At 36.9% G+C, this 26,088-nt stretch overlaps 1 protein-coding gene across 4 annotated transcripts in view; it reads right to left on the bottom strand.

Moving 5' to 3' along the window:
- Positions 1–26,088, bottom strand: part of LOC5577441 (heparan sulfate glucosamine 3-O-sulfotransferase 6) — a 412,950-nt gene that overhangs the window by 12,958 nt on the left and 373,904 nt on the right. For all 4 annotated transcript variants that reach the window (XM_021838695.1, XM_021838693.1, XM_021838694.1 and 1 more), the window contains one exon: positions 585–784. In XM_021838695.1, the coding sequence (XP_021694387.1) occupies positions 585–719 (135 nt within the window). In that variant the 5' untranslated portion in view covers positions 720–784. The remainder of the gene's footprint in view (positions 1–584; positions 785–26,088) is intronic.

Raw genomic sequence — 26,088 nt, forward strand, 5'->3', positions numbered from 1 at the left:
GCGCCAGTGAACCAGAAGTCATCCTCCAACCGGAATCGCTGGACCGACCTTGGCATTCAAGTGGTCAACCAGGAGTGCTCGAACAGCAGCGGAGAGCGAGTAGTCGCAGAGCCACGAAATGCACATGAGCGTCCAGTAGAAGTTGAACAGGGCTTGACGTGAGGCCAGCCCAAGGGAAGTTAGCGTCGTCGCAGAGAAAGCTGTCCAAAGGCTTGGCGAAATCTTCAACCGCCAATTGGGTAGTCGCAGAGACGCCGTAGAAATGTCATAGTGAGCAACGTTTTTTTGAAGAGATTAAGCTCCAACAGCGAACTAGCGGAACAGCTAGAGGCTGAGACTTGAGCTTGAGCCCATTCCTTCCCCCGAAGAAGTTGCGTGATGTAGTGATGTAGTTTCGGGGGCGATGAAGGCACAGGAGCAGTAGGGAAAGTTACCCTCACCGTGCCAACACACAACAGGCCAGTCTTTTAAAGCTTTTTTGTACCCTACTGTAAAATAAAAAAATACTGTCTGTACAGCTATTAATATGTCTGTACAACGTAATCAATAATCTCATCTCATTCTCAGTTCCCACCATAGTTTACCTTCTTCCACGTCCGGTTGATGCTCGCTATCAGGCATGTGTTGAAGGTGTAGGACACGTACAGCATACAGATGCAGACGACGATGGTAATCGCGATCGTACGATTACTCAGATTAGTGTACCATTTGTAGAACATTCCTCCGGGTTGATCCCGCCTACCGGGCGCTAACGGAACGCAGTGCAGCGCTGCAGAAAGTGGATCTGAAACGAGATTAGGATTGAAAATGAACATTAGTGAGTGGAATGGGAAAGATACCTCGTTAAAATGTTGCCTAACATATTGCCTGTTACAGAATTTTCAAAGGACTCAACATTTTTTTGCGCAATAACACATCCGAAACTTTAAATCGGGTCTCCATTCAGCCGAACCCGCATGAAGCAATGTTGCATTCATGTAGGCGCAAACGATGTTGGTTGGGGCACAAAGTCAACCGCACTATTGCATAACCGCAGGGGTAGAGAAAACAAACAGGACACTTCTTTCGCATTCATGTCGTGGTTTCCGTAAAAATAGTCAGTGACGGCTGCTCCGCAGAAAACCAGTATAAGGTTTAGGTACCGTCTGTCTGTGTGCCACTGGCAGTCGTCGTATGTCGTTTCCGGCAGAAGGAAAACACTAGTCGTGTAGTGTGCGGTAGGAATTACAAATCCGAATCGGCTTTTTCACTACATCCAGGCGTCGTCGTTGTACCATCAGGCGGATGCGATATGGTTGGTTTGGCTTCTACGGTGCCTTGGTACCCATGTGCGGGAAACTTTTCGAAAGAGCTTTTGAGCCTGCGGCAATGCCGACACTTCCCCCCTGTCGCCTTTTTTGTAGAGAGACACAGTGGGACCAGAGGTGTAGATACACTGAAATCTTTATTTACGTAATAGATTGGAACTCCCGCCCTTGAAATTCAGTTTTGCATAAAATTTTGTACATTGACATCAAACATACTAAAAATTAGACTTGAATGACAAAGCTTTAAAAAAAAAACACGTGTAAGCGATCGCTATGAACGACTAGATTAAGTCTGATAGATTAAGAGTGGAAGATAGAAACAGGTGATTGATGCAACTACAATAGTACGAGGAAAGCGACAGTCCTGGGATTGAACCCTTGACCTTTTGCTTATTCAGCAGAAGTGGTAGTGATTAGACCACCACAATCTAATTATCAATCTGCATTAATAGAATTAATGCAAATTGAGGTTTCACTGTACAGACAGACAGCTGTGCTGCGTCGTCGTATAGTTTTCTCGTACAAAAAGTATGCATTCAGGCGTAAAACTGTGTATGGCACCCATTCTCGGAAACGGGTGTCTAAATTTCCAGAATAAATAACCACGTGAGTTTGTGAGACGGTTTCTGTGTGTGTGTATTTCTACAGCGATGAATTTGCTCACCCCGGGAAGCCTTGAAGCATCATTTCGGTCGGAGAGCCTCTTGTAAGACAAACTATTTGTCTTTCCCATTTTCTCGTTTTGATTTCCATGCCTTCGTCGCCGTTCCCTACTTATCCCATCAGCTTGGAAGCCCTTCGAAGAACTGACAGAGCAGGAACACAGTTTGAAGCTTGTTCTTATGGTAATTTAATCATGGCACATCATTTCGGTTGAATCCCGGTACAAGTTTGGACGGATGAGCCCGGAGTTTGACGATGACGACGACAACGACGGCGATGATGACGAGCACCGAGCGAGGAATATTCGATGAGCTAATTTGCACCACGTCGCCGAGAAAGTTTTCGGGTCCTGGGGCGGCCAACCGAAAGGACGGAACGGATGACGAAGAGAAGATGAGATGAGGAGATCTATATCTGTAGTTTGGAGTCTTCGTTCGTTGATGGCTTCGAGGAAGCCGCTTTGCGAAGACTTTCCTCATCCGTATCCGTCCGGGCAAAAGCTGTTTTCTGATGGTTTGATTAAGACTAGAGTTGAAAATCCAATTAAAATCAGAATTAAAACATGCGGTGTGCGGTCGTTAGTTCAAGCAGATAATCAAGAACGTGAGAATGGAGTGGAGCGTGGACTTTGCCAGATAAAATCAGTGGACGGAATCAGATCGCTGATGCAAAAGTAGTGTCAAGTTGAAAACGAGATTGGAATAGATGCAAATTCACAGGCATTTCGGTAGAGAAAGAATCTTTGCAACATCTGAGTTGAAAGAATTGAAATATTTAACAACTTACGTATACTAAATGTCGATGCGATATTCATCATAATCAACGAACCCATTATCCACATTTCGAGACCCTTATAAGGGTAATCAACCAGACGTCTGGTCCCTGCTTCCAAAGTACGCCTTTTTACACCTGAACAAATTGGTCCATAATTGCTCATAACGCCAATTAAGAGCCAAACGGGGCACGTGTCTTTTTCCACTTTTACACCCGCCACAAAGAGCCGAAATTTAATTATTCCCATTTATGCTCACCCTACGGACACACCAGCCAGTGCCGCCGACCACAACCGTCATCTTCATTGATGGAACCTTTGTTGCCACGTGTCGCAATGCGACAACGATAACAGCGGTTAATTATCGCAGTCAATCCCACGCACCATATGGACCGTTTTTATTTAACTTCCAAAATTACGAAAGGTGCGTAATGATTATGATAACCATGGGCTTCCCTAACTGGAATGGGCCACGTACAGGTATGTTCCGTTTTTGTCACGTTCCGATTTTATCACGCTCCGTTTTTGTCACGTTCCGATTTCGTCAACAAACTATTCCGTTTTTATCAACACAAAAATATTGAAAATTATTATTTTTTTAATGCTTAGAATATAGTCTAAAGACTTATTTTGAAGCTAATCAAATGATTTTTGAATGTCTCAGAATTGGATTTTTGACATTATGTTAGTGTTGTGCACATGTATTGTGGGTGTCAAGTCCTTTAACATTCAATGAGGGTTGCCTCCTTCTCGGCCTCCTTTTGTTTAAACAGAGTGTTCTTGAGCCTGACTAGGGCTACTAGACAACATTAACACATCCTTCAACAGTCGAGAGTTGCTACGGCCACGTCCTAGCGACAGCTGAAGATTGTAAGTGTCCACGTAACCACGTGGTCATTTTTTTATTTTCGGACTTCTCCCCCTCTTATGGTGTTTTGTGCATACAACAATTTTAAAATTAGTATGGACTGTGGTCATTGGCCAGACACCCCCTCCCTGATAACGTTGTTTATGGACGATCCCTTAGTTGAATTAGGTACGCATTCAAAATAAATTAAGTACCTTTAGAGCTGCAGATATCCTTATTTGTCTTATTACACATGGGATCATAGGGTATTCGATGTAAATGTTATTGGCATATTCGATCAGACAATGTTCAATTCCTTGATAAAAGAGATGAACTAGGGAATAAATTTAAAATATTCTGTCATAGAAGTAGAGGCGGTTACATTCAGACCAGAGACGAAATAAAGACGCTGTAATGAAGCTCAAACTGGGTACCCGTTCTAGTATTAAATTCGTTACCCACATTTGACAGATTACTGTACACTTTTCTAAGCTTTTGCTCAAGAACCATAAATGTTTGGGCAACGACACACGGTACAAGATCGAGTTTATTTTGTACTTGAAAAGACTAGTTATCGATCCGTTATATTTTGGATAAAGAAACTTTCATCATTTTTTATTTCTTTTGACTCAAACATGATAAAATTTGACAGATTATAGCAAGAGTTCTGATTCAAGAGGGAGAGGACAAGAATCAGTAGAACATAGCAATCTAAAGAAAATTTCTGAATCTCCATTAAATAAGTTTACATCAAGGAAGAAGAAATAGGACTGAAATTACTGAAAATTTAAGAAACTGTCTATCTGACGTTTAACCACATTATGCACGTTCTTATTTCAAATTTGTTGGGATCCTGATCTTCAAGTAGACACTCATCTCTTCTCCACGTAGAAATAAAGACAATTATGAAGAGTCTTATACAAACTGACATTAGCCTATAATGCATCTAATTTATTGAAACAATTAACAAAACATTTTCCAACCAAAAAGCTTCAATGCTTTGGCAAGAATGCTTGTTGTTGAGTATGTATACTTCTATGTTTTTGATGAATCTGTTCAACATAAGTTCTACTGAATAAACAACAAGAACGTTAGTTAAGTTTTCAGTTCAAAAATACATGTTACATTGCGAAACAAAAATAACCTTTTTCTGTGCCTGCATTAAATTTTAGAATGTTGAATCTTATACCGCTCACAGAAATTTACAAGCACGTGTAATCGGTTGGCAATTATTTACATCGAGCTTGCAAAATAGGATCTTAACTTAAGTGTTAGACATGATTTGATCGAAATTACCGGAATATCAATTTGATCAAAATTTCGATCATGCTTGCATGCCAGTTACAAAGTTTTCTAAATAATCCATCTCTTGTATTAACTAAAGTATTACACACTTCATTGATTCGTAATAATTAGCATCCAGAAACTCATATATGCTGTAATCTTTTGCACATAAATTTACATACAAGCCGGTTAACTTGATTGCAAGTTGGATGAAATCTATAAGTAATGCATTTTCAAAAGTGTATTCAGGACGTTTTTAAAATCGGCAATAGATTCAGTGATATCAAATAAAGTGAAAAGTTGTACTTTGAGAAATAAATGTTCCGTTGTGTTATCGGTTAAGGTATTTCTCGATGAATGTTATCAGGTTAGAAGTTTTCTCGACAAGTGTACATATGGCAAAAAGAGCTCTCAGTCAATCTGTTAAGTGTTTACAAGAACAACCTTCTCAGTTGTGATGTAATGATATAAAGAAGAAGAGGAAGGATCAGAAGAAAAAAAAGAGACAAAAAAAAATTGTTTAAGTTTTCTTTACAAAAAAATAATGATCAGCTTGACACACTTTTGCGTTCGTCATTTATACAAATATGACTAATCTCAAAACGCATAGTACATTTATGTGATTATCATTTTAATATTCCATAACACTTCTATTGACATTCTGACCAAAAGTAAGACTATAACTATTAAGGATTTATCGCAAAATCATACTTATTGATTGGAGACTGCAATCAAATTCCATTACGAACCTACATGAATGAACAATTAAAAGGATCCTCACAGCCCCTTAACATCAATATTATGCATATATTCAACGAAAATGTGTACTTTCCGGCTAAAAGTGCTATTTTCTATACAGATTTGTAAAATATTTTGTCTAAGAAAATTATTCCGTTTTTGTCACGGTTCCATTTTTGTCAACTGAAAATTGCCGATCGTGTTGATAAAAACGGTTGATAATAACAGAAATCAGAAATCAGAAATCAGAAATCAGAAATCAGAAATCAGAAATCAGAAATCAGAAATCAGAAATCAGAAATCAGAAATCAGAAATCAGAAATCAGAAATCAGAAATCAGAAATCAGAAATCAGAAATCAGAAATCAGAAATCAGAAATCAGAAATCAGAATCAGAAATCAGAAATCAGAAATCAGAAATCAGAAATCAGAAATCAGAAATCAGAAATCAGAATCAGAAATCAGAAATCAGAAATCAGAAATCAGAAATCAGAAATCAATCAGAAATCAGAAATCAGAAATCAGAAATCAGAATCAGAAATCAGAAATCAGAAATCAGAAATCAGAAATCAGAAATCAGAAAGAAATCAGAAATCAGAAATCAGAAATCAGAAATCAAAATCAGAAATCAGAAATCAGAAATCAGAAATCAGAAATCAGAAATCAGAAATCAGAAATCAGAAATCAGAAATCAAATCAGAAATCAGAAATCAGAAATCAGAAATCAGAATCAGAAATCAGAAATCAGAAATCAGAAATCAGAAATCAGAAATCAGAAATCAGAAATCAGAAATCAGAAATCAGAAATCAGAAATCAGAAATCAGAAATCAGAAATCAGAAAAATCAGAAATCAGAAATCAGAAATCAGAAATCAGAAATCAGAAATCAGAAATCAGAAATCAGAAATCAGAAATCAGATCAGAAATCAGAAATCAGAAATCAGAAATCAAGAAATCAGAATCAGAAATCAGAAAATCAGAATCAGAAATCAGAAATCAGAATCAGAAATCAGAAATCAGAAATCAGAAATCAGAAATCAGAAATCAAAAATCAGAAATCAGAAATCAGAAATCAGAAATCAGAAATCCAAAGAAACAGAAATCAGAAATCAGAAATCAAGAAATCAGAAATCAGAAATCAAATCAGAAATCAGAAATCAGAATCAGAAATCAGAAATCAGAAATCAGAAATCAGAAATCAGAAATCAGAAATCAGAAATCAAGAAATCAGAAATCAGAAATCAGAAATCAGAAATCAGAATCAGAAATCAGAAATCAGAAATCGAAAATCAGAAATCAGAAAATCAGAAATCAGAATCAGAAAATCAGAAATCAGAATCAGAAATCAGAAATCAGAAATCAGAAATCAGAAATCAGAAATCAGAAATCAGAAATCAGAAATCAGAAATCAGAAATCAGAAATCAGAAATCAGAAATCAGAAATCAGAAATCAGAAATCAGAAATCAGAAATCAGAAATCAGAAATCAGAAATCAGAAATCAGAAATCAGAAATCAGAAATCAGAAATCAGAAATCAGAAATCAGAAATCAGAAATCAGAAATCAGAAATCAGAAATCAGAAATCAGAAATCAGAAATCAGAAATCAGAAATCAGAAATCAGAAATCAGAAATCAGAAATCAGAAATCAGAAATCAGAAATCAGAAATCAGAAATCAGAAATCAGAAATCAGAAATCAGAAATCAGAAATCAGAAATCAGAAATCAGAAATCAGAAATCAGAAATCAGAAATCAGAAATCAGAAATCAGAAATCAGAAATCAGAAATCAGAAATCAGAAATCAGAAATCAGAAATCAGAAATCAGAAATCAGAAATCAGAAATCAGAAATCAGAAATCAGAAATCAGAAATCAGAAATCAGAAATCAGAAATCAGAAATCAGAAATCAGAAATCAGAAATCAGAAATCAGAAATCAGAAATCAGAAATCAGAAATCAGAAATCAGAAATCAGAAATCAGAAATCAGAAATCAGAAATCAGAAATCAGAAATCAGAAATCAGAAATCAGAAATCAGAAATCAGAAATCAGAAATCAGAAATCAGAAATCAGAAATCAGAAATCAGAAATCAGAAATCAGAAATCAGAAATCAGAAATCAGAAATCAGAAATCAGAAAACAGAAAGCTGAAATCAGAAATCAGAAAAAAAGAAAGCAGAATCCAGAATTAGAAATCCGGAATTGAAAATTTGGGATCTGAAATCTGGAATCAGAAACCTGGAATAAAAAACCGGAATTAGATATCCGAAATCAGGAATCCGGAATCAGAAATCCAGAATCAAGTATCAAGAATCAGAAGACAAAAGTCAAAAGTCAAAAGCCAGAAGCCAGAAGCCAGAAGCCAGAAGCCAGAAGCCAGAAGCCAGAAGCCAGAAGCCAGAAGCCAGAAACCAGAAGCCAGAAGCCAGAAGCCAGAAGCCAGAAGCCAGAAGCCAGAAGCCAGAAGCCAGAAGCCTGAAGTCAAAAAATCGAAAATCCAATCCAAATCCAATCTAAATCCAATCTAAATCCAATCCAAATAGAAATCCAAATCCAATCCAAATCCAATCCAAATCCAATCCAATCCAATCCAAATCCAATCAAATCCAATCCAAATCCAATCCAAATCCAATCCAAATCCAATCCAAATCCAATCCAAATCCAATCCAAATCCAATCCAAATCCAATCCAAATCCAATCCAAATCCAATCCAAATCCAATCCAAATCCAATCCAAATCCAATCCAAATCCAATCCAAATCCAATCCAAATCCAATCCAAATCCAATCCAAATCCCAATCCAAATCCAATCCAAACAAATCCAATCCAATCCAATCCAAATCCAATCCAAATCCAATCCAAATCCAATCCAAATCCAATCCAAATCCAATCCAAATCCAATCCAAATCCAATCCAAATCCAATCCAAATCCAATCCAAATCCAATCCAAATCCAATCCAAATCCAATCCAAATCCAATCCAAATCCAATCCAAATCCAATCCAAATCCAATCCAAATCCAATCCAAATCCAATCCAAATCCAATCCAAATCCAATCCAAATCCAATCCAAATCCAATCCAAATCCAATCCAAATCCAATCCAAATCCAATCCAAATCCAATCCAAATCCAATCCAAATCCAATCCAAATCCAATCCAAATCCAATCCAAATCCAATCCAAATCCAATCCAAATCCAATCCAAATCCAATCCAAATCCAATCCAATCCAATCCAATCCAAATCCAATCCAAATCCAATCCAAATCCAATCCAAATCCAATCCAAATCCAATCCAAATCCAATCCAAATCCAATCCAAATCCAATCCAAATCCAATCCAAATCCAATCCAAATCCAATCCAAATCCAATCCAAATCCAATCCAAATCCAATCCAAATCCAATCCAAATCCAATCCAAATCCAATCCAAATCCAATCCAAATCCAATCCAAATCCAATCCAAATCCAATCCAAATCCAATCCAAATCCAATCCAAATCCAATCCAAATCCAATCCAAATCCAATCCAAATCCAATCCAAATCCAATCCAAATCCAATCCAAATCCAATCCAAATCCAATCCAAATCCAATCCAAATCCAATCCAAATCCAATCCAAATCCAATCCAAATCCAATCCAAATCCAATCCAAATCCAATCCAAATCCAATCCAATCCAAATCCAATCCAAATCCAATCCAAATCCAATCCAAATCCAATCCAAATCCAATCCAAATCCAATCCAAATCCAATCCAAATCCAATCCAAATCCAATCCAAATCCAATCCAAATCCAATCCAAATCCAATCCAAATCCAATCCAAATCCAATCCAAATCCAATCCAAATCCAATCCAAATCCAATCCAAATCCAATCCAAATCCAATCCAAATCCAATCCAAATCCAATCCAAATCCAATCCAATCCAATCCAAATCCAATCCAAATCCAATCCAAATCCAATCCAAATCCAATCCAATCCAAATCCAATCCAAATCCAATCCAAATCCAATCCAAATCCAATCCAAATCCAATCCAAATCCAATCCAAATCCAATCCAAATCCAATCCAAATCCAATCCAAATCCAATCCAAATCCAATCCAAATCCAATCCAAATCCAATCCAAATCCAATCCAAATCCATTCCAATCCAAATCCAATCCTAATTTAATCCAAACATAATGCAAATCCCATGTTTCACCACGAGGAGTGGATAATTATTTAATTTAAGAAAACTGCTCCTTACAGTCTGTTTTCCACATTAATGGACCGTAGTCAAATGAGTGTTATTCCAAACGTGACATGAAGTAAGTGTGCACAAGTGGATGTGTGCTCGTGTTGTCCTCGCGAGCACTTATTTCTTCTCCTTTCTGCTCAAACATGCAACTTTTGAAAAGGGCTTAGGGGGAAGAGAGAAACAGCAATTTTTCATGCATGAGGTTTAACTTTTCATAATGGTTTATACTTATCAGCTCTGATGAATGTGAGATCTCAGCAAGGAGCTTTTCCGTTAAAAGATAGGCCCTTTTCCTTCGTAAGTGACGTTATAATTTTATGAATAATAGGAAACACAACGACTCTTCCGTGCTCATTCTCTTCCTTTCTCGCCATATCTGCACTTATGTTCGAACGAAAACGCGAGTTAATTGCTACTGGAGCTTTTCAAGCGTGCTAATTTACCTGTCGGTATTTATTTATGAATGAAATGGCCATTGCATATTTTATGGGTCCTACCAAATTTGCCAATTCGGCACCTTTCACACGGAGGACGACTAACTTTTTTCAATTTTCCAAAAATGGCATCACACTAGGGGCACGCTATTAAAAGCCGGATTGGGTCCTTCATTATTCAGGATATTTAATTGAATCAAGTATGCGCTGACATTCGGTTCGTAGTAAACCGTTGTTTTTTGTAGGATAAAAATGTCATCCAGTTGGTGCCATGGCCTGCTGTGGCGCTGCTTACTTCGATGCCAATGCACCATAAGCGCACAGACACACTGGTCGTTAAAGTAGTTTTCGTTTCAAACAAATTGCACTCCAAATGGTTGTCGGAGCAGTGGAACTTTCGGTGCCATTTCTTCTGCCGCTGCCGCCGACTGGAAGTGTTTTAAAAATTTATGTCTTGTTCATTTCCTTGAAAAGCTAGACAGATGACTTGGAGCTGAACTTGTCTTTCGACATAATTCAAAGTCTGCACTGGGGGTGGGGGAGTTACTCCCCAGTTACAGTGTTTCTTTTGAAGCGTGGACAGAGGTAAATCTGTATGCATGTGTCAACGGTGGGGTCATGGTAACAAAAATCACTTGTGAAGGAAGATACCAAATAGTTTGTATGCGCAAATTGCGGGGGCAATCAAAAGGCTAACTTTTGGGATTGCCCTTCGCGCAAACGAATCGTTGAGGCTCGTACCAGGCAGATTAACGGCAATGTTTTTCGTAGCTGGAATTCCACAGGCAGAATCTTCAACAATTCACATTTTTCTGTTAATGATCGCTTGCTTCATAAATCATGTTTATTCACAAGCTAATTTTCTTCCGTCAGATGACCGTTCGAATACTAAAAAATCGAATAGAACCATCCAAGGAAATTCCTATACCAATATTGTTGCAGGTAACTTCAGTTCCTCCTTTTCAATTTTTTTTTCTTCTATGAGTATCCGTTCGGATTTTTTCAACTCAACCCAAGCTTATGTCGCCGCAGGTAACTTCTATTTCGTCTCTTCATCATTTTCCTAATTCTTCCAAAACTCAACTTATAAAATTCCCACGTAAACCAAAAGATTTTTATTTGACAACTTCAAATAGATGTGAAGTTAAGTATCTAGGGCTCATGCCAGAGAAAAAAAATACTTTCAAAAATCATGTTGAAGCATTCAAGTCAAATTTAACAAATATATAAAATATCTGTATTCACTTATTTACTGAAAATTGAAACATTGTCTTAGCAACAAGCTTTTGATCTTAAAAAAAATTGTTTTCTGAGTTTATATGAGAAATTTTCAATCTACAGAAGAATCTGAACTGTGCCACTGTTTTAAATTACTATAAAGTAGAAGTGAAACTGATGAAACTTCTATTCATTAATTTCAAAATTCTTGAGCACAGACTTACTTCCATCCAGTCATTACTGCCGGAATCAAACATTGCACTCGTTACCATAACTAATGTGAGCAACAGACTGCCAGGCCATCGTCGTCAGCCGACCGACAGTGAAGTGAGAGATGATAACGAGTACTTTCCGCGCGTGAGTCTCGTCTCGTCGTTTTCTTCCTGCTGAAGTGCAGTCCTTACAACCCGCTGTTTTCTTAGGGAAAAACATCTTTTTAGGAATTTTCCACCCAACCGAAAGAAGGAGGGTTTCAGTTTCATCTACTGGCTTGGCTCTTGTCGATGGTAATGGCCACCACGACGTCTGTGAATGCAACAGCACTAGCGCAGACAGCCGGGCAAAAACTTTTGAAACAACCAGTTTCGGCATGTGTAAAATTTCTGGCTCATAAATTTTACTTTACTAGCTCAGAACCTTTACCGTAGTTTTGGATGAAGTTGATCACTTTTTACAGTTTTCTGTTTGTTTTCTGTAATGTTACTTATGCCTGAGAATGCAGGGAAACAAGTTGCCAAAAAAAAAAACGAAATTCTCTTTCAAAAGCCAAAGTCGAAATTCATGGTAAGAATTATCAATTCTCTATCAAAAGTCAAAATTCATGCTAAGAATTATTTATAATCTGAGAATCGGTATCCCATTTCGATGTGAAATGGATCATAGGTCGAGAAGTTTATCGTTTGTTTTAAAATCAGCTCTATATACTCACTAAATTTAGGTTTTCTGAATCCGAATATGCTTGCTAAATTCTTATCAATTCAACAATTTTGAAAATACGAATAATTGAATTTGAAGAAAACGGCTGAAACGTCTAAATGTAGGCAATTGCTAATGGAATTCTTGCTGAAATTCACCAAAAGTCCTATGTAACAATGAGAGATTCTCTCATTTCTGGCTCTCTTTTGATTATAACAGTGCAATACTAAAATCATCATACATCGAAAGACAATGTCCTTAGCTAGCGTTTCATACAAAAAACGCAACCAAAAAAGTAAATGTAGTTCAGTTATTGATTTAAGAGAAAAAAAAAACAAGGAGAGCCTCTCAATGTTACATAGGTCCATTTAGAAAGTTATGTGAGAATTTCTGAATTTAAAGCATCTTTACCTATCAATTTCACCCCATTTTACGGTACCGAGGACCGATCCGGTAGAGACAAGGACCATTCCGTCGTAGTTACAGCATCTTAGAGTCCTCGTCGCGTCGTGGCATAGTACAAGTAGGTTGCTAGCAATATAAGGAATAACATTGTGAACAGTGAATGGGAAGCAGTATACGGTTCGACACGGAGAAGGATTCCATCAAGTTTTATGGTTTTACAAAGTTTTTCTTTAGTTTCGAAACGGCGATAGTCAATGGCCTGAGTCTGTGAAGTGCCACCGATGGTGCTTTCTTTGGAAATTCCTGTGCAGTGCAATTGATACGCGTTTTGATCGTTTTACTAGCTTTTGTATAATATGCATTTCATTAATTTTTATGTCAAACCTTCATCTTTTGTTACGACCATTTTATGGGGCGTCGCAAAAGGTACAAATTTGGGTACAACAAAAATGCAATCTGTATGTAAGATTTTTGGCCATTTGACCATTTTTTTATTCTGGCTTCTGACGTCTGACTTCTGACTTCTCATATTTCACATCTCATTTATCTCTTCTCACTCCTCACTTCTGATTTCGCATTTATGATATCAAATTTCTTAATCCGGATTAATTGGATATGGACTGGATTTGGATTGGATTGGATTGGATTTGGATTGGATTTGGATTGGATTTGGATTGGATTTGGATTGGATTTGGATTGGATTTGGATTGGATTTGGATTGGATTTGGATTGGATTTGGATTGGATTTGGATTGGATTTGGATTGGATTTGGATTGGATTTGGATTGGATTTGGATTGGATTTGGATTGGATTTGGATTGGATTTGGATTGGATTTGGATTGGATTTGGATTGGATTTGGATTGGATTTGGATTGGATTTGGATTGGATTTGGATTGGATTTGGATGATTTGGATTGGATTTGGATTGGATTTGGATTGGATTTGGATTGGATTTGGATTGGATTTGGATTGGATTTGGATTGGATTTGGATTGGATTTGGATTGGATTTGATTGGATTTGGATTGGATTTGGATTGGATTTGGATTGGATTTGGATTGGATTTGGATTGGATTTGGATTGGATTTGGATTGGGATTTGGATTGGATTTGGATTGGATTTGGATTGGATTTGGATTGGATTTGGATTGGATTTGGATTGGATTTGGATTGGATTTGGATTGGATTTGGATTGGATTTGGATTGGATTTGGATTGGATTTGGATTGGATTTGGATTGGATTTGGATTGGATTTGGATTGGATTGGATTGGATTGGATTTGGATTGGATTTGGATTGGATTTGGATTGGATTTGGATTGGATTTGGATTGGATTTGGATTGGATTTGGAATTGGATTTGGATTGGATTTGGATTGGATTTGATTGGATTTGGATTGGATTGGATTGGATTTGGATTGGATTTGGATTGGATTTGGATTGGATTTGGATTGGATTTGGATTGGATTTGGATTGGATTTGGATTGGATTTGGATTGGATTTGGATTGGATTTGGATTGGATTTGGATTGGATTTGATTGGATTGGATTGGATTTGGATTGGATTTGGATTGGATTTGGATTGGATTTGGATTGGATTTGGATTGGATTTGGATTGGATTTGGATTGGATTTGGATTGGATTTGGATTGGATTTGGATTGGATTGATTTGGATTGGATTTGGATTGGATTTGATTGGATTTGGATTGGATTTGGATTGGATTTGGATTGGATTTGGATTGGATTTGGATTGGATTTGGATTGGATTTGGATTGGATTTGGATTGGATTTGGATTGGATTTGGATTGGATTTGGATTGGATTTGGATTGGATTTGGATTGGATTTGGATTGGATTTGGATTGGATTTGGATTGGATTTGGATTGGATTGGATTGGATTTGGATTGGATTTGGATTGGATTTGGATTGGATTTGGATTGGGATTTGGATTGGATTTGGATTGGATTTGGATTGATTTGGATTGGATTTGGATTGGATTGGATTGGATTGGATGGATTTGGATTGGATTTGGATTGGGATTGGATTGGATTTGGATTGGATTTGGATTGGATTTGGATTGGATTTGGATTGGATTTGATTGGATTTGGATTGGATTGGATTTGGATTGGATTGGATTGGATTTGGATTGGATTTGGATGGATTTGGATTGGATTTGGATTGGATTTGGATTGGATTGGATTGGATTTGGATTTGGATTGGATTTGGATTGGATTTGGATTGGATTTGGATTGGATTTGGATTGGATTGGATTGGATTGGATTTTGGATTGGATTTGGATTGGATTTGGATTGGATTTGGATTGGATTTGGATTGGATTTGGATTGGATTTGGATTGGATTTGGATTGGATTTGGATTGGATTTGGATTGGATTTGGATTGGATTTGGATTGGATTTGGATTGGATTTGGATTGGATTTGGATTGGATTTGGATTGGATTTGGATTGGATTTGGATTGGATTTGGATTGGATTTGGATTGGATTTGGATTGGATTTGGATTGGATTTGGATTGGATTTGGATTGGATTTGGATTGGATTTGGATTGGATTTGGATTGGATTTGGATTGGATTTGGATTGGATTTGGATTGGATTTGGATTGGATTTGGATTTGGATTGGATTTGGATTGGATTTGGATTGGATTTGGATTGGATTTGGATTGGATTTGGATTTGGATTGGATTTGGATTGGATTTGGATTGGATTTGGATTGGATTTGGATTGGATTTGGATTGGATTTGGATTGGATTTGGATTGGATTTGGATTGGATTTGGATTGGATTTGGATTGGATTTGGATTGGATTTGGATTGGATTTGGATTGGATTTGGATTGGATTTGGATTGGATTTGGATTGGATTTGGATTGGATTTGGATTGGATTTGGATTGGATTTGGATTGGATTTGGATTGGATTTGGATTGGATTTGGATTGGATTTGGATTGGATTTGGATTGGATTTGGATTGGATTTGGATTGGATTTGGATTGGATTTGGATTGGATTTGGATTGGATTTGGATTGGATTTGGATTGGATTTGGATTGGATTTGGATTGGATTTGGATTGGATTTGGATTGGATTTGGATTGGATTTGGATTGGATTTGGATTGGATTTGGATTGGATTTGGATTGGATTTGGATTGGATTTGGATTGGATTTGGATTGGATTTGGATTGGATTGGATTTGGATTGGATTTGGATTGGATTTGGATTGGATTTGGATTGGATTTGGATTGGATTTGGATTGGATTTGGATTGGATTTGGATTGGATTTGGATTGGATTTGGATTGGATTTGGATTGGATTTGGATTGGATTTGGATTGGATTTGGATTGGATTTGGATTGGATTTGGGATTGGATTTGGATTGGATTTGGATTGGATTTGGATTGGATTTGGATTGGATTTGATTGGATTTGATTGGATTTGGATTGGATTTGGATTGGATTTGGATTGGATTTGGATTGGATTTGGATTGGATTTGGATTGGATTTGGATTGGATTTGGATTGGATTTGGATTGGATTTGGATTGGATTTGGATTGGATTTGGATTGGATTTGGATTGGATTTGGATTGGATTTGGATTGGATTTGGATTGGATTTGGATTGGATTTGGATTGGATTTGGATTGGATTTGGATTGGATTTGGATTGGATTTGGATTGGATTTGGATTGGATTTGGATTGGATTTGGATTGGATTTGGATTGGATTTGGATTGGATTTGGATTGGATTTGGATTGGATTTGGATTGGATTTGGATTGGATTTGGATTGGATTTGGATTGGGATTTGGATTGGATTTGGATTGGATTTGGATTGGATTTGGATTGGATTTGGATTGGATTTGGATTGGATTTGGATTGGATTTGGATTGGATTTGGATTGGATTTGGATTGGATTTGGATTGGATTTGGATTGGATTTGGATTGGATTTGGATTGGATTTGGATTGGATTTGGATTGGATTTGGATTGGATTTGGATTGGATTTGGATTGGATTTGGATTGGATTTGGATTGGATTTGGATTGGATTTGGATTGGATTTGGATTGGATTTGGATTGGATTTGGATTGGATTTGGATTGGATTTGGATTGGATTTGGATTGGATTTGGATTGGATTTGGATTGGATTTGGATTGGATTTGGATTGGATTTGGATTGGATTTGGATTGGATTTGGATTGGATTTGGATTGGATTTGGATTGGATTTGGATTGGATTTGGATTGGATTTGGATTGGATTGGATTGGATTGGATTGATTGGATTTGGATTTGGATTGGATTTGGATTGGATTTGGATTGGATTTGGATTGGATTTGGATTGGATTTGGATTGGATTTGGATTGGATTTGGATTGGATTTGGATTGGATTTGGATTGGATTTGGATTGGATTTGGATTGGATTTGGATTGGATTTGGATTGGATTTGGATTGGATTTGGATTGGATTTGGATTGGATTTGGATTGGATTTGGATTGGATTTGGATTGGATTTGGATTGGATTTGGATTGGATTTGGATTGGATTTGGATTGGATTTGGATTGGATTTTGGATTGGATTTGGATTGGATTTGGATTGGATTTGGATTGGATTTGGATTGGATTTGGATTGGATTGGTTGGATTTGGATTTGGATTGGATTTGGATTGGATTTGATTGGATTTTGATTGGATTTGGATTGGATTTGGAATTGGATTGGATTTGGATTGGATTTGGATTGGATTTGGTGGATTTGGATTGGATTTGGATTGGATTTGGATTTGGATTGGATTTGGATTGGATTTGGATTGGATTTGGATTGGATTTGGATTTGGATTGGATTGGATTGGATTTGGATTGGATTTGGATTGGATTTGGATTGGATTTGGATTGGATTTGGATTGGATTTGGATTGGATTTGGATTGGATTTGGATTGGATTTGGATTGGATTTGGATTGGATTTGGATTGGATTTGGATTGGATTTGGATTGGATTTGGATTGGATTTGGATTGGATTTGGATTGGAATTTGGATTGGATTTGGATTGGATTTGGATTGGATTTGGATTGGATTTGGATTGGATTTGGATTGGATTTGGATTGGATTTGGATTGGATTTGGATTGGATTTGGATTGGATTTGGATTGGATTTGGATTGGATTTGGATTGGATTGGATTGGATTTGGATTGGATTTGGATTGGATTTGGATTGGATTTGGATTGGATTTGGATTGGATTTGATTGGATTTGGATTGGATTTGGATTGGATTTGGATTGGATTTGGATTGGATTTGGATTGGATTTGGATTGGATTTGGATTGGATTTGGATTGGATTTGGATTGGATTTGATTGGATTTGGATTGGTTTGATTGGATTTGGATTGATTTGGATGGATTTGGATTGGATTGGATTGGATTTGGATTGGATTTGGATTGGATTTGGATTGGATTTGGATTGGATTTGGATTGGATTTGGATTGGATTTGGATTGGATTTGGATTGGATTTGGATTGGATTTGGATTGGATTTGGATTGGATTTGGATTGGATTGGATTGGATTGGATTGGATTTGATTGGATTTTGGATTGGATTTGGATTGGATTTGGATTGGATTTGGATTGGATTGGATTGGATTTGGATTGGATTTGGATTGGATTTGGATTGGATTTGGATTGGATTTGGATTGGATTTGGATTGGATTTGGATTGGATTTGGATTGGATTTGGATTGGATTTGGATTGGATTTGGATTGGATTTGGATTGGATTTGGATTGGATTTGGATTGGATTTGGATTGGATTTGGATTGGATTGGATTTGGATTGGATTTGGATTGGGATTTGGATTGGATTTGGATTGGATTGGATTGGATTGGATTTGGATTGGATTTGGATTGGATTTGGATTGGATTGGATTGGATTTGGATTGGATTTGGATTGGATTTGGATTGGATTTGGATTGGATTGGATTGGATTTGGATTGGATTTGGATTGGATTTGGATTGGATTTGATTGGATTTGGATTGGATTTGGATTGGATTTGGATTGGAATTTGGATTGGATTTGGATTGGATTTGATTGGATTTGGATTGGATTTGGATTGGATTTGGATTGGATTGTTGGATTGGGGATTTGGATTGGATTTTGGATTGGATATTGGATTGGATTTGGATTGGATTTTGGATTGGATTTTGGATTGGATTTGGATTGGAATTTGGATTGGAATTTGGATTGGATTTGGATTGGATTTGGATTGGATTTGGATTGGATTTGGATTGGATTTGGATTGGATTTGGATTGGATTTGGATTGGATTTGGATTGGATTTGGATTGGATTTGATTGGATTTGGATTGGATTTGGATTTGGATTGGATTTGGATTTGGATTGGATTTGGATTTGGATTTGGATTTGGATTTGGATTGGATTGGATTGGATTTGGATTGGATTTGGATTGGATTTGGATTGGATTTGGATTGGATTTGGATTGATTTGGATGGATTTGGATTTGGATTGGTGGATTTGGGATTTGGATTGGATTTTGGATTGGATTTGGATTGGATTTGGATTGGATTTGGATTGGATTTGGATTGGATTTGGATTGGATTTGGATTGGATTTGGATTGGATTTGGATGTGGATTTGGATTTGGATTGGATTGGATTGGATTTGGATGGATTTGGATTGGATTTGGATTGGATTTGGATTGGATTTGGATTGGATTTGGATTGGATTGGATTGGATTTGGATGGATTTGGATTGATTGGATTGGGATTGGATTGGATTTGGATTGGATTTGGATTGGATTTGGATTGGATTTGGATTGGATTTGGATTGGATTTGGATTTGGATTTGGATTGGATTTGGATTGATTTGGATTGGATTTGGATTGGATTGGATTGGATTTTGGATTGGATTTGGATTGGATTTGGATTGGATTTGGATTTGGGATTTGGATTGGATTTGGATTGGATTTGGATTGGATTTGGATTGGATTTGGATTGGATTGGATGGATTGGGATTTGGGATTTGGATTGTGGATTGGATTTGGATTGGATTTGGATTGGATTTGGATTGGATTGGAATTGGATTGGATTGGATTTTGGATTGGATTTTGATTGGAATTGGATTTGGATTGGATTTGGATTGGGATTTGGATTGGATTTGGATTGGATTTGGGATTGGATTTGGATTGGATTTTTGGATTGGATTTGGATTGGATTTGGATTGGATTTGGATTGGATTTGGATTGGATTTGGATTGGATTTGGATTGGAGGATTGGATTGGATGGATTTGGGATTGGATTTGGATTGGATTGGATTGGATTTGGATGGATTTGGATTGGATTGGATTGGATTTGGATTGGATTTGGATTGGATTGGATTGGATTTGGATTGGATTTGGATTGGATTTGGATTGGATTTGGATGGATTTGGGATTGGGGATGGATTTGGGATTGGGGATTTGGATTGGATTTGGATTGGATTTGGATTGGATTTGGATTGGATTTGGATTGGATTGGATTGGGGATTTGGATTGGGATTTGGATTGGATTTGGATTGGATTTGGATTGGATTTGGATTGGATTTGGATTGGATTTGGATTGGATTGGATTGGGATTTGGATTGGATTTGGATTGGGATTTGGATTGGATTTGGATTGGATTGATTGGATTTGATGGATTTGGGATTGGATTGGATTGGATTTGGATTGGATTTGGATTGGATTTGGATTGGATTTGGATTGGATTTGGATTGGATTTGGATTGGATTTGGATTGGATTTTGGATTTGGATTTGGATTGGATTTGGATTGGATTTGATTGGATTTGGATGTGGATTTGGATTGGGATTTGGATTGGATTTGGATTGGATTTGGATTGGATTGATTGGATTTGGATTGGATTGGATTGGTTTGGATTGGATTTGGATTGGATTTGGATGGATTTGGATTGGATTTGGATTGGATTTGGATTGGATTTGGATTGGATTTGGATTGGATTTGGATTGGATTTGGATTGGATTTGGATTGGATTTGGATTTGGATTTGGATTGGATTTGGATTGGATTTGGATTGGATTTGGATTGGATTTGGATTGGATTTGGATTGGATTGGATTGGATTTGGATTGGATTTGGATTGGATTTGGATTGGATTTGGATTGGATTTGGATTGGATTTGGATTGGATTTGGATTGGATTTGGATTGGATTGGATTGGATTTGGATTGGATTTGGATTGGATTTGGATTGGATTTGGATTTGGATTTGGATTTTGGATTTGGATTGGGATTGATTGGATTGGATTTGGATTGGATTTGATTGGATTTGGATTGGATTTGGATTTTGGATTTGGATTGGATTTGGATTGGATTTGGATTGGATTTGGATTGGATTTGGATTGGATTGGATTTGGATTGGATTTGGATTGGATTTGGATTTGGATTTGGATTTGGATTGGATTTGGATTGGATTTGGATTGGATTTGGATTGGATTGGTTGGATTGGATTTGGATTGGATTTGGATTGGATTTTGGATTGGATTGGATTGGATTTGGATTGGAATTTGGATTGGATTTGGATTGGATTTGGATTGGATTTGGATTGGATTGGATTGTGGATTTGGGATTTGGATTGGGATTTGGATTGGATTTGGATTGGATTTGGATTGGATTTGGATTGAATTTGGATTGGATTTGGATTGGATTGGATTGGATTTGGATTGGATTTGGATTGGATTTGGATTGATTTGGATTGGATTTGGATTGGATTTGGATTGGATTTGGATTGGATTTGGATTGGATTTGGATTGGATTTGGATTGGATTTGGATTGGATTTGGATGGATTTGGATTGGATCTTGGATTGGATTTGGATTGGATTGGATTTTGGATTTGGATTTTGGATTGGATTTGGATGGATTGGATTGGATTTGGATTTGGATTTGGATTGGGATTTTGGATTGGATTTGGATTTCTGATTTCTGATTTCTGATTTCTGATATTCTGATTTCTGGATCTCGATGATTTCTGATTCTGATTTCTGATTTCTGATTTCTGATTTCTGATTTCTGATTTCTGATTTCTGATTTCTGATTTCTGATTTCTGATTTCTGATTTCTGATTTCTGATTTCTTGATTTCTGATTTCTGATTTCTGATTTCTGATTTCTGATTTCTGATTTCTGATTTCTGATTTCTGATTTCTGATTTCTGATTTCTGATTTCTGATTTCTGATTTCTGATTTCTGATTTTTCTGATTTCTGATTTCTGATTTCTGATTTCTGATTTCTGATTTCTGATTTCTGATTTCTGATTTCTGATTTCTGATTTCTGATTTCTGATTTCTGATTTCTGATTTCTGATTTCTGATTTCTGATTTCTGATTTCTGATTTCTGATTTCTGATTTCTGATTTCTGATTTCTGATTTCTGATTTCTGATTTCTGATTTCTGATTTCTGTCTGATTTCTGATTTCTGATTTCTGATTTCTGATTTCTGATTTCTGATTTCTGATTTCTGATTTCTGATTTCTGATTTCTGATTTCTGATTTCTGATTTCTGATTTCTGATTTCTGATTTCTGATTTCTGATTTCTGATTTCTGATTTCTGATTTCTGATTTCTGATTTCTGATTTCTGATTTCTGATTTCTGATTTCTGATTTCTGATTTCTGATTTCTGATTTCTGATTTCTGATTTCTGATTTCTGATTTCTGATTTCTGATTTCTGATTTCTGATTTCTGATTTCTGATTTCTGATTCTGATTTCTGATTTCTGATTCTGATTTCTGATTTCTGATTTCTGATTTCTGATTTCTGATTTCTGATTTCTGATTTCTGATTTCTGATTTCTGATTTCTGATTTCTGATTTCTGATTTCTGATTTCTGATTTCTGATTTCTGATTTCTGATTTCTGATTTCTGATTCTGATTTCTGATTTCTGATTTCTGATTTCTGATTTCTGATTTCTGATTTCTTACAACTTTCGGCCTTGAACGCCTTGACTAACATGTCTACAACGTTTCATGATTTATGTTAGTTTCTAGACATTATAATCTAACTTCAATGACAGGTAGAGTGGAAACAGCTAAGCTTAGCTGAGAACACCAATTCTGCATTGAAATTGTGTGGCTGGCGAATCGAAATTTCTTTGGCCGCCATTTTGTTTATAGTGGATCGCTTCAGAAAATTTCCAGTATACATTCGTTGAAGTAATAAAAACATAAAGTATCATACTCGAACACCATTTCTTTGATTTTTCATAAGATGGCTAGAATTGATTCAATTTTACCCCATTTTACGATATCAATCATACAGTCGAAGCTCGTTATAACGACCACTTTTATAGCGACAAAAGCTCTGTTTAGTGACATTTTTCGGTCACTTGAATTTTTTTTTTAATGTTATCACTATTCTCTATAACGACATTTCTCTATTACGACGGTCCCTTGCCATGTCGTTATAACAAGCTTCGACTGTAGTTTAATTTCTATAAAGAAATTGAGCTTAACAAACACTTGCTAATTCCCACTTGACGAGCACCTTACACTTTGAATTGGCATCAATCAAGACACACATTCAAAGAAAGGACGACTGACAGACAATCGTGCTCTAGATGGGAAAGCTTATAATGTCAATTGAAAGTTTGCCCTGCCAGTATTAATCTTACTCACGTCCATGACTGGCAGCACACCACGACAAGGGGATGACAATTAAAGATGTATTCACATCACATCACCCATATCCGGTCGAACTTTCCGCATGGGTGGGAACTCAATCGTCTTGGTCTCGTGGCAACATTAATGAATCCATCTAACTTACTTTTTTTTTGTTCCGTCACAGCATTACTGCTCATCTTTTTACGTTGGTCTATACTGTCGAGAAAGTACAGTGGTGCCCTAACGTGGACTGCTTTTTTCCATTCATGTTTACTTTGAAAGTAGGTAAAATTGGAAATTACCATGCGAGCAGAGAGAAAAATTGAAAGCAAAAAATAAACGAAATAAACAAATAAAGAGGAAACGAAATAAACAAACAAAGAAGAAAGGTAGAAAGCATGAAAATAAGAAAGAAAAATATAAAGCAAGAAAGAAAAACATAAAGAAAAAATATAAAAAAATAATGAAAAGAAAGATCTAATGGAAGAAGTATAGAGAACGTAAGGTAGCTGGATAACTAATAAAAGATAGATCTTGTAAATTCGTGGTACCAATTACCACCCCAGACGAATTTATTACTGTAGTTTCACTGGGACCATCACATCCTTCATCAAGGAGTCTTTTCACGGATCACATCGACGACGAAAGACAATCGGTCTCCATTGGGTCATCACGCCCTGTCTATATGTGTCTAAATTGACTTCCTTCTAGCATTTACTGGGAAATCCATGGCGCATACACCCCCACTCCTCCCCCACCTTGTCGATGGCACAACTGGGCACAAGTTTGCCGGAATAAAAATGGAACCATTTCCCCCATTCGAATGCGAGAGGAATTTTTGATGAGCGGTAGTCTAGCTATTGGCCGAATAGTCGGAGCAAAAAATTTAATCCGCTGATGCTTGCTGTCGATTGCATTGGCAATTGGCAAGAAGATTATCCGATCACCAAATTATGCATAAGGCTTCGCCCGTTCATGGCCGGAAATCGATGGTGGCGCTACTGCTCCGACAATTGTGCTAGATTGTTGAAAAACTGAAAATCGCTAGTCATTGCAACATTTTTTTTGCGGGTTTGTCAGCGTCGAAACAAGGTTTAAGACCGGGTATGGACGTTTTCTTTCCGCAGCAAAACAGTAAAAGTTACTGAACATGACAGTATCCCCCAATAGTAGCGAAAACCAATGAATATTTTGTTGCTGGGCTCTAGTTGGCTTTTTGCGTGAGTTGGATTTCGATTCCAACCAGATTAGCTTCAGGATGTTCAGCGCATTGTAACATTGTAAGAGAATCGAAAAACTTCCTTCAATCGCATGGACAGCATATTTGAAGAACGCCGACCACGAGCTGGCACCATGATGTTCGAGTTTCGCATAGAAGGTGGGCAAAAATATTTCATAAATAATAAAATTTATACGGCGACTTGTTTGTGTGATGGTGGATTTCCGGCAGCAAGCATAATTCTTCGATCGATAGCGCCGTAATATGCCGCTTCATGTCGTAAAGTGAAGAACGAGCTATTAATTTTAGGGGAAATCTTTTCAGAATGGTCTGAGGAGATTTATAGGCAACCTGTTCCTATCACCCTGAAATTCCAAGCCCAATTTATGAACGGAATCTAATTTTCGGCTGTTCGAAGCACATTGGCATGTAAAAAAGGCAATATAAAGAATTAGACAGTGTTGCAAGAACCTTATTGAAATCTAAATACATTCAAATTTACCTAACTCAGATTGTAGCCTTAGTCGGGTTGTTGTGATAGCAGACTGACAAGCAACTGAAGAACTTTTCCAATTTTGAAACCGTTTTTTAGTTACCGTACTACATAGAGTTTGTGTGATACATTTGTATTTTAGGATAAATTTTCAAATTCATTTTCGTTAATGATATGTACGATCTACTTACGTTCAGTGTTGTTAGTTGCTAATTTTCTGTCTGTGCTACTGACGACTTCCGTTCTAGTTCTGACCGTACTGCTACTGTGGAATTTTTACTGTTTTGGGTTAAATAAGTGCAAGGATTTTAATTCAGTAATTTACCTGTTCTGTGTGTTAAGTTTAAGCAGATTTTAACTGGATTAGCTAATTCACCGCTTGATCTAACTGTACGTAACTAGCTATGAAAATTATATTTAAGGCCTAATTTTAATCGATGAAACTTCAATATCACCAGCACGTTTTCTCACAATCGATGCTTTCCTTTTTTGTTTGTTTTCTGACTATTCATGATCAAACGTCAACATCCCACCGCAAAATCACTAGTATTTGGAGGTGATTTTAAGCTCCAAATTGCCAAATAACCTCCAAATCATCACCTCCAAGTTAGTTCTAATAACCTCCGTTATATGATACATGGTGACGCGTCGATCGTCGCAAGTTTATCGTTAAACAGTCAATAGGCCTTTTCATGTTGTGGAGTTTGGATTATCGATGGAGAAGGAGAGCAATCACCCTCCACACGATGCATACACAACTTACCCAGGCAAGTATCGGTTCGCAAGTAAGACAGCTTGAATGTAGTGACAGTAGCGCTTCATTCAGGGATACCAACAATCTGGGAGGGAGGCACAGATACTACATACGAAATATGACACAACACTTTTCCAAATTGCAAGATAATTTCCGCTCACCAACGACAATCAAGGCAGGC

The sequence above is a fragment of the Aedes aegypti genome, chromosome 1, assembly GCF_002204515.2.
Source record: "Aedes aegypti strain LVP_AGWG chromosome 1, AaegL5.0 Primary Assembly, whole genome shotgun sequence".
NCBI classification, from domain to species: Eukaryota; Metazoa; Arthropoda; class Insecta; order Diptera; family Culicidae; genus Aedes; species Aedes aegypti.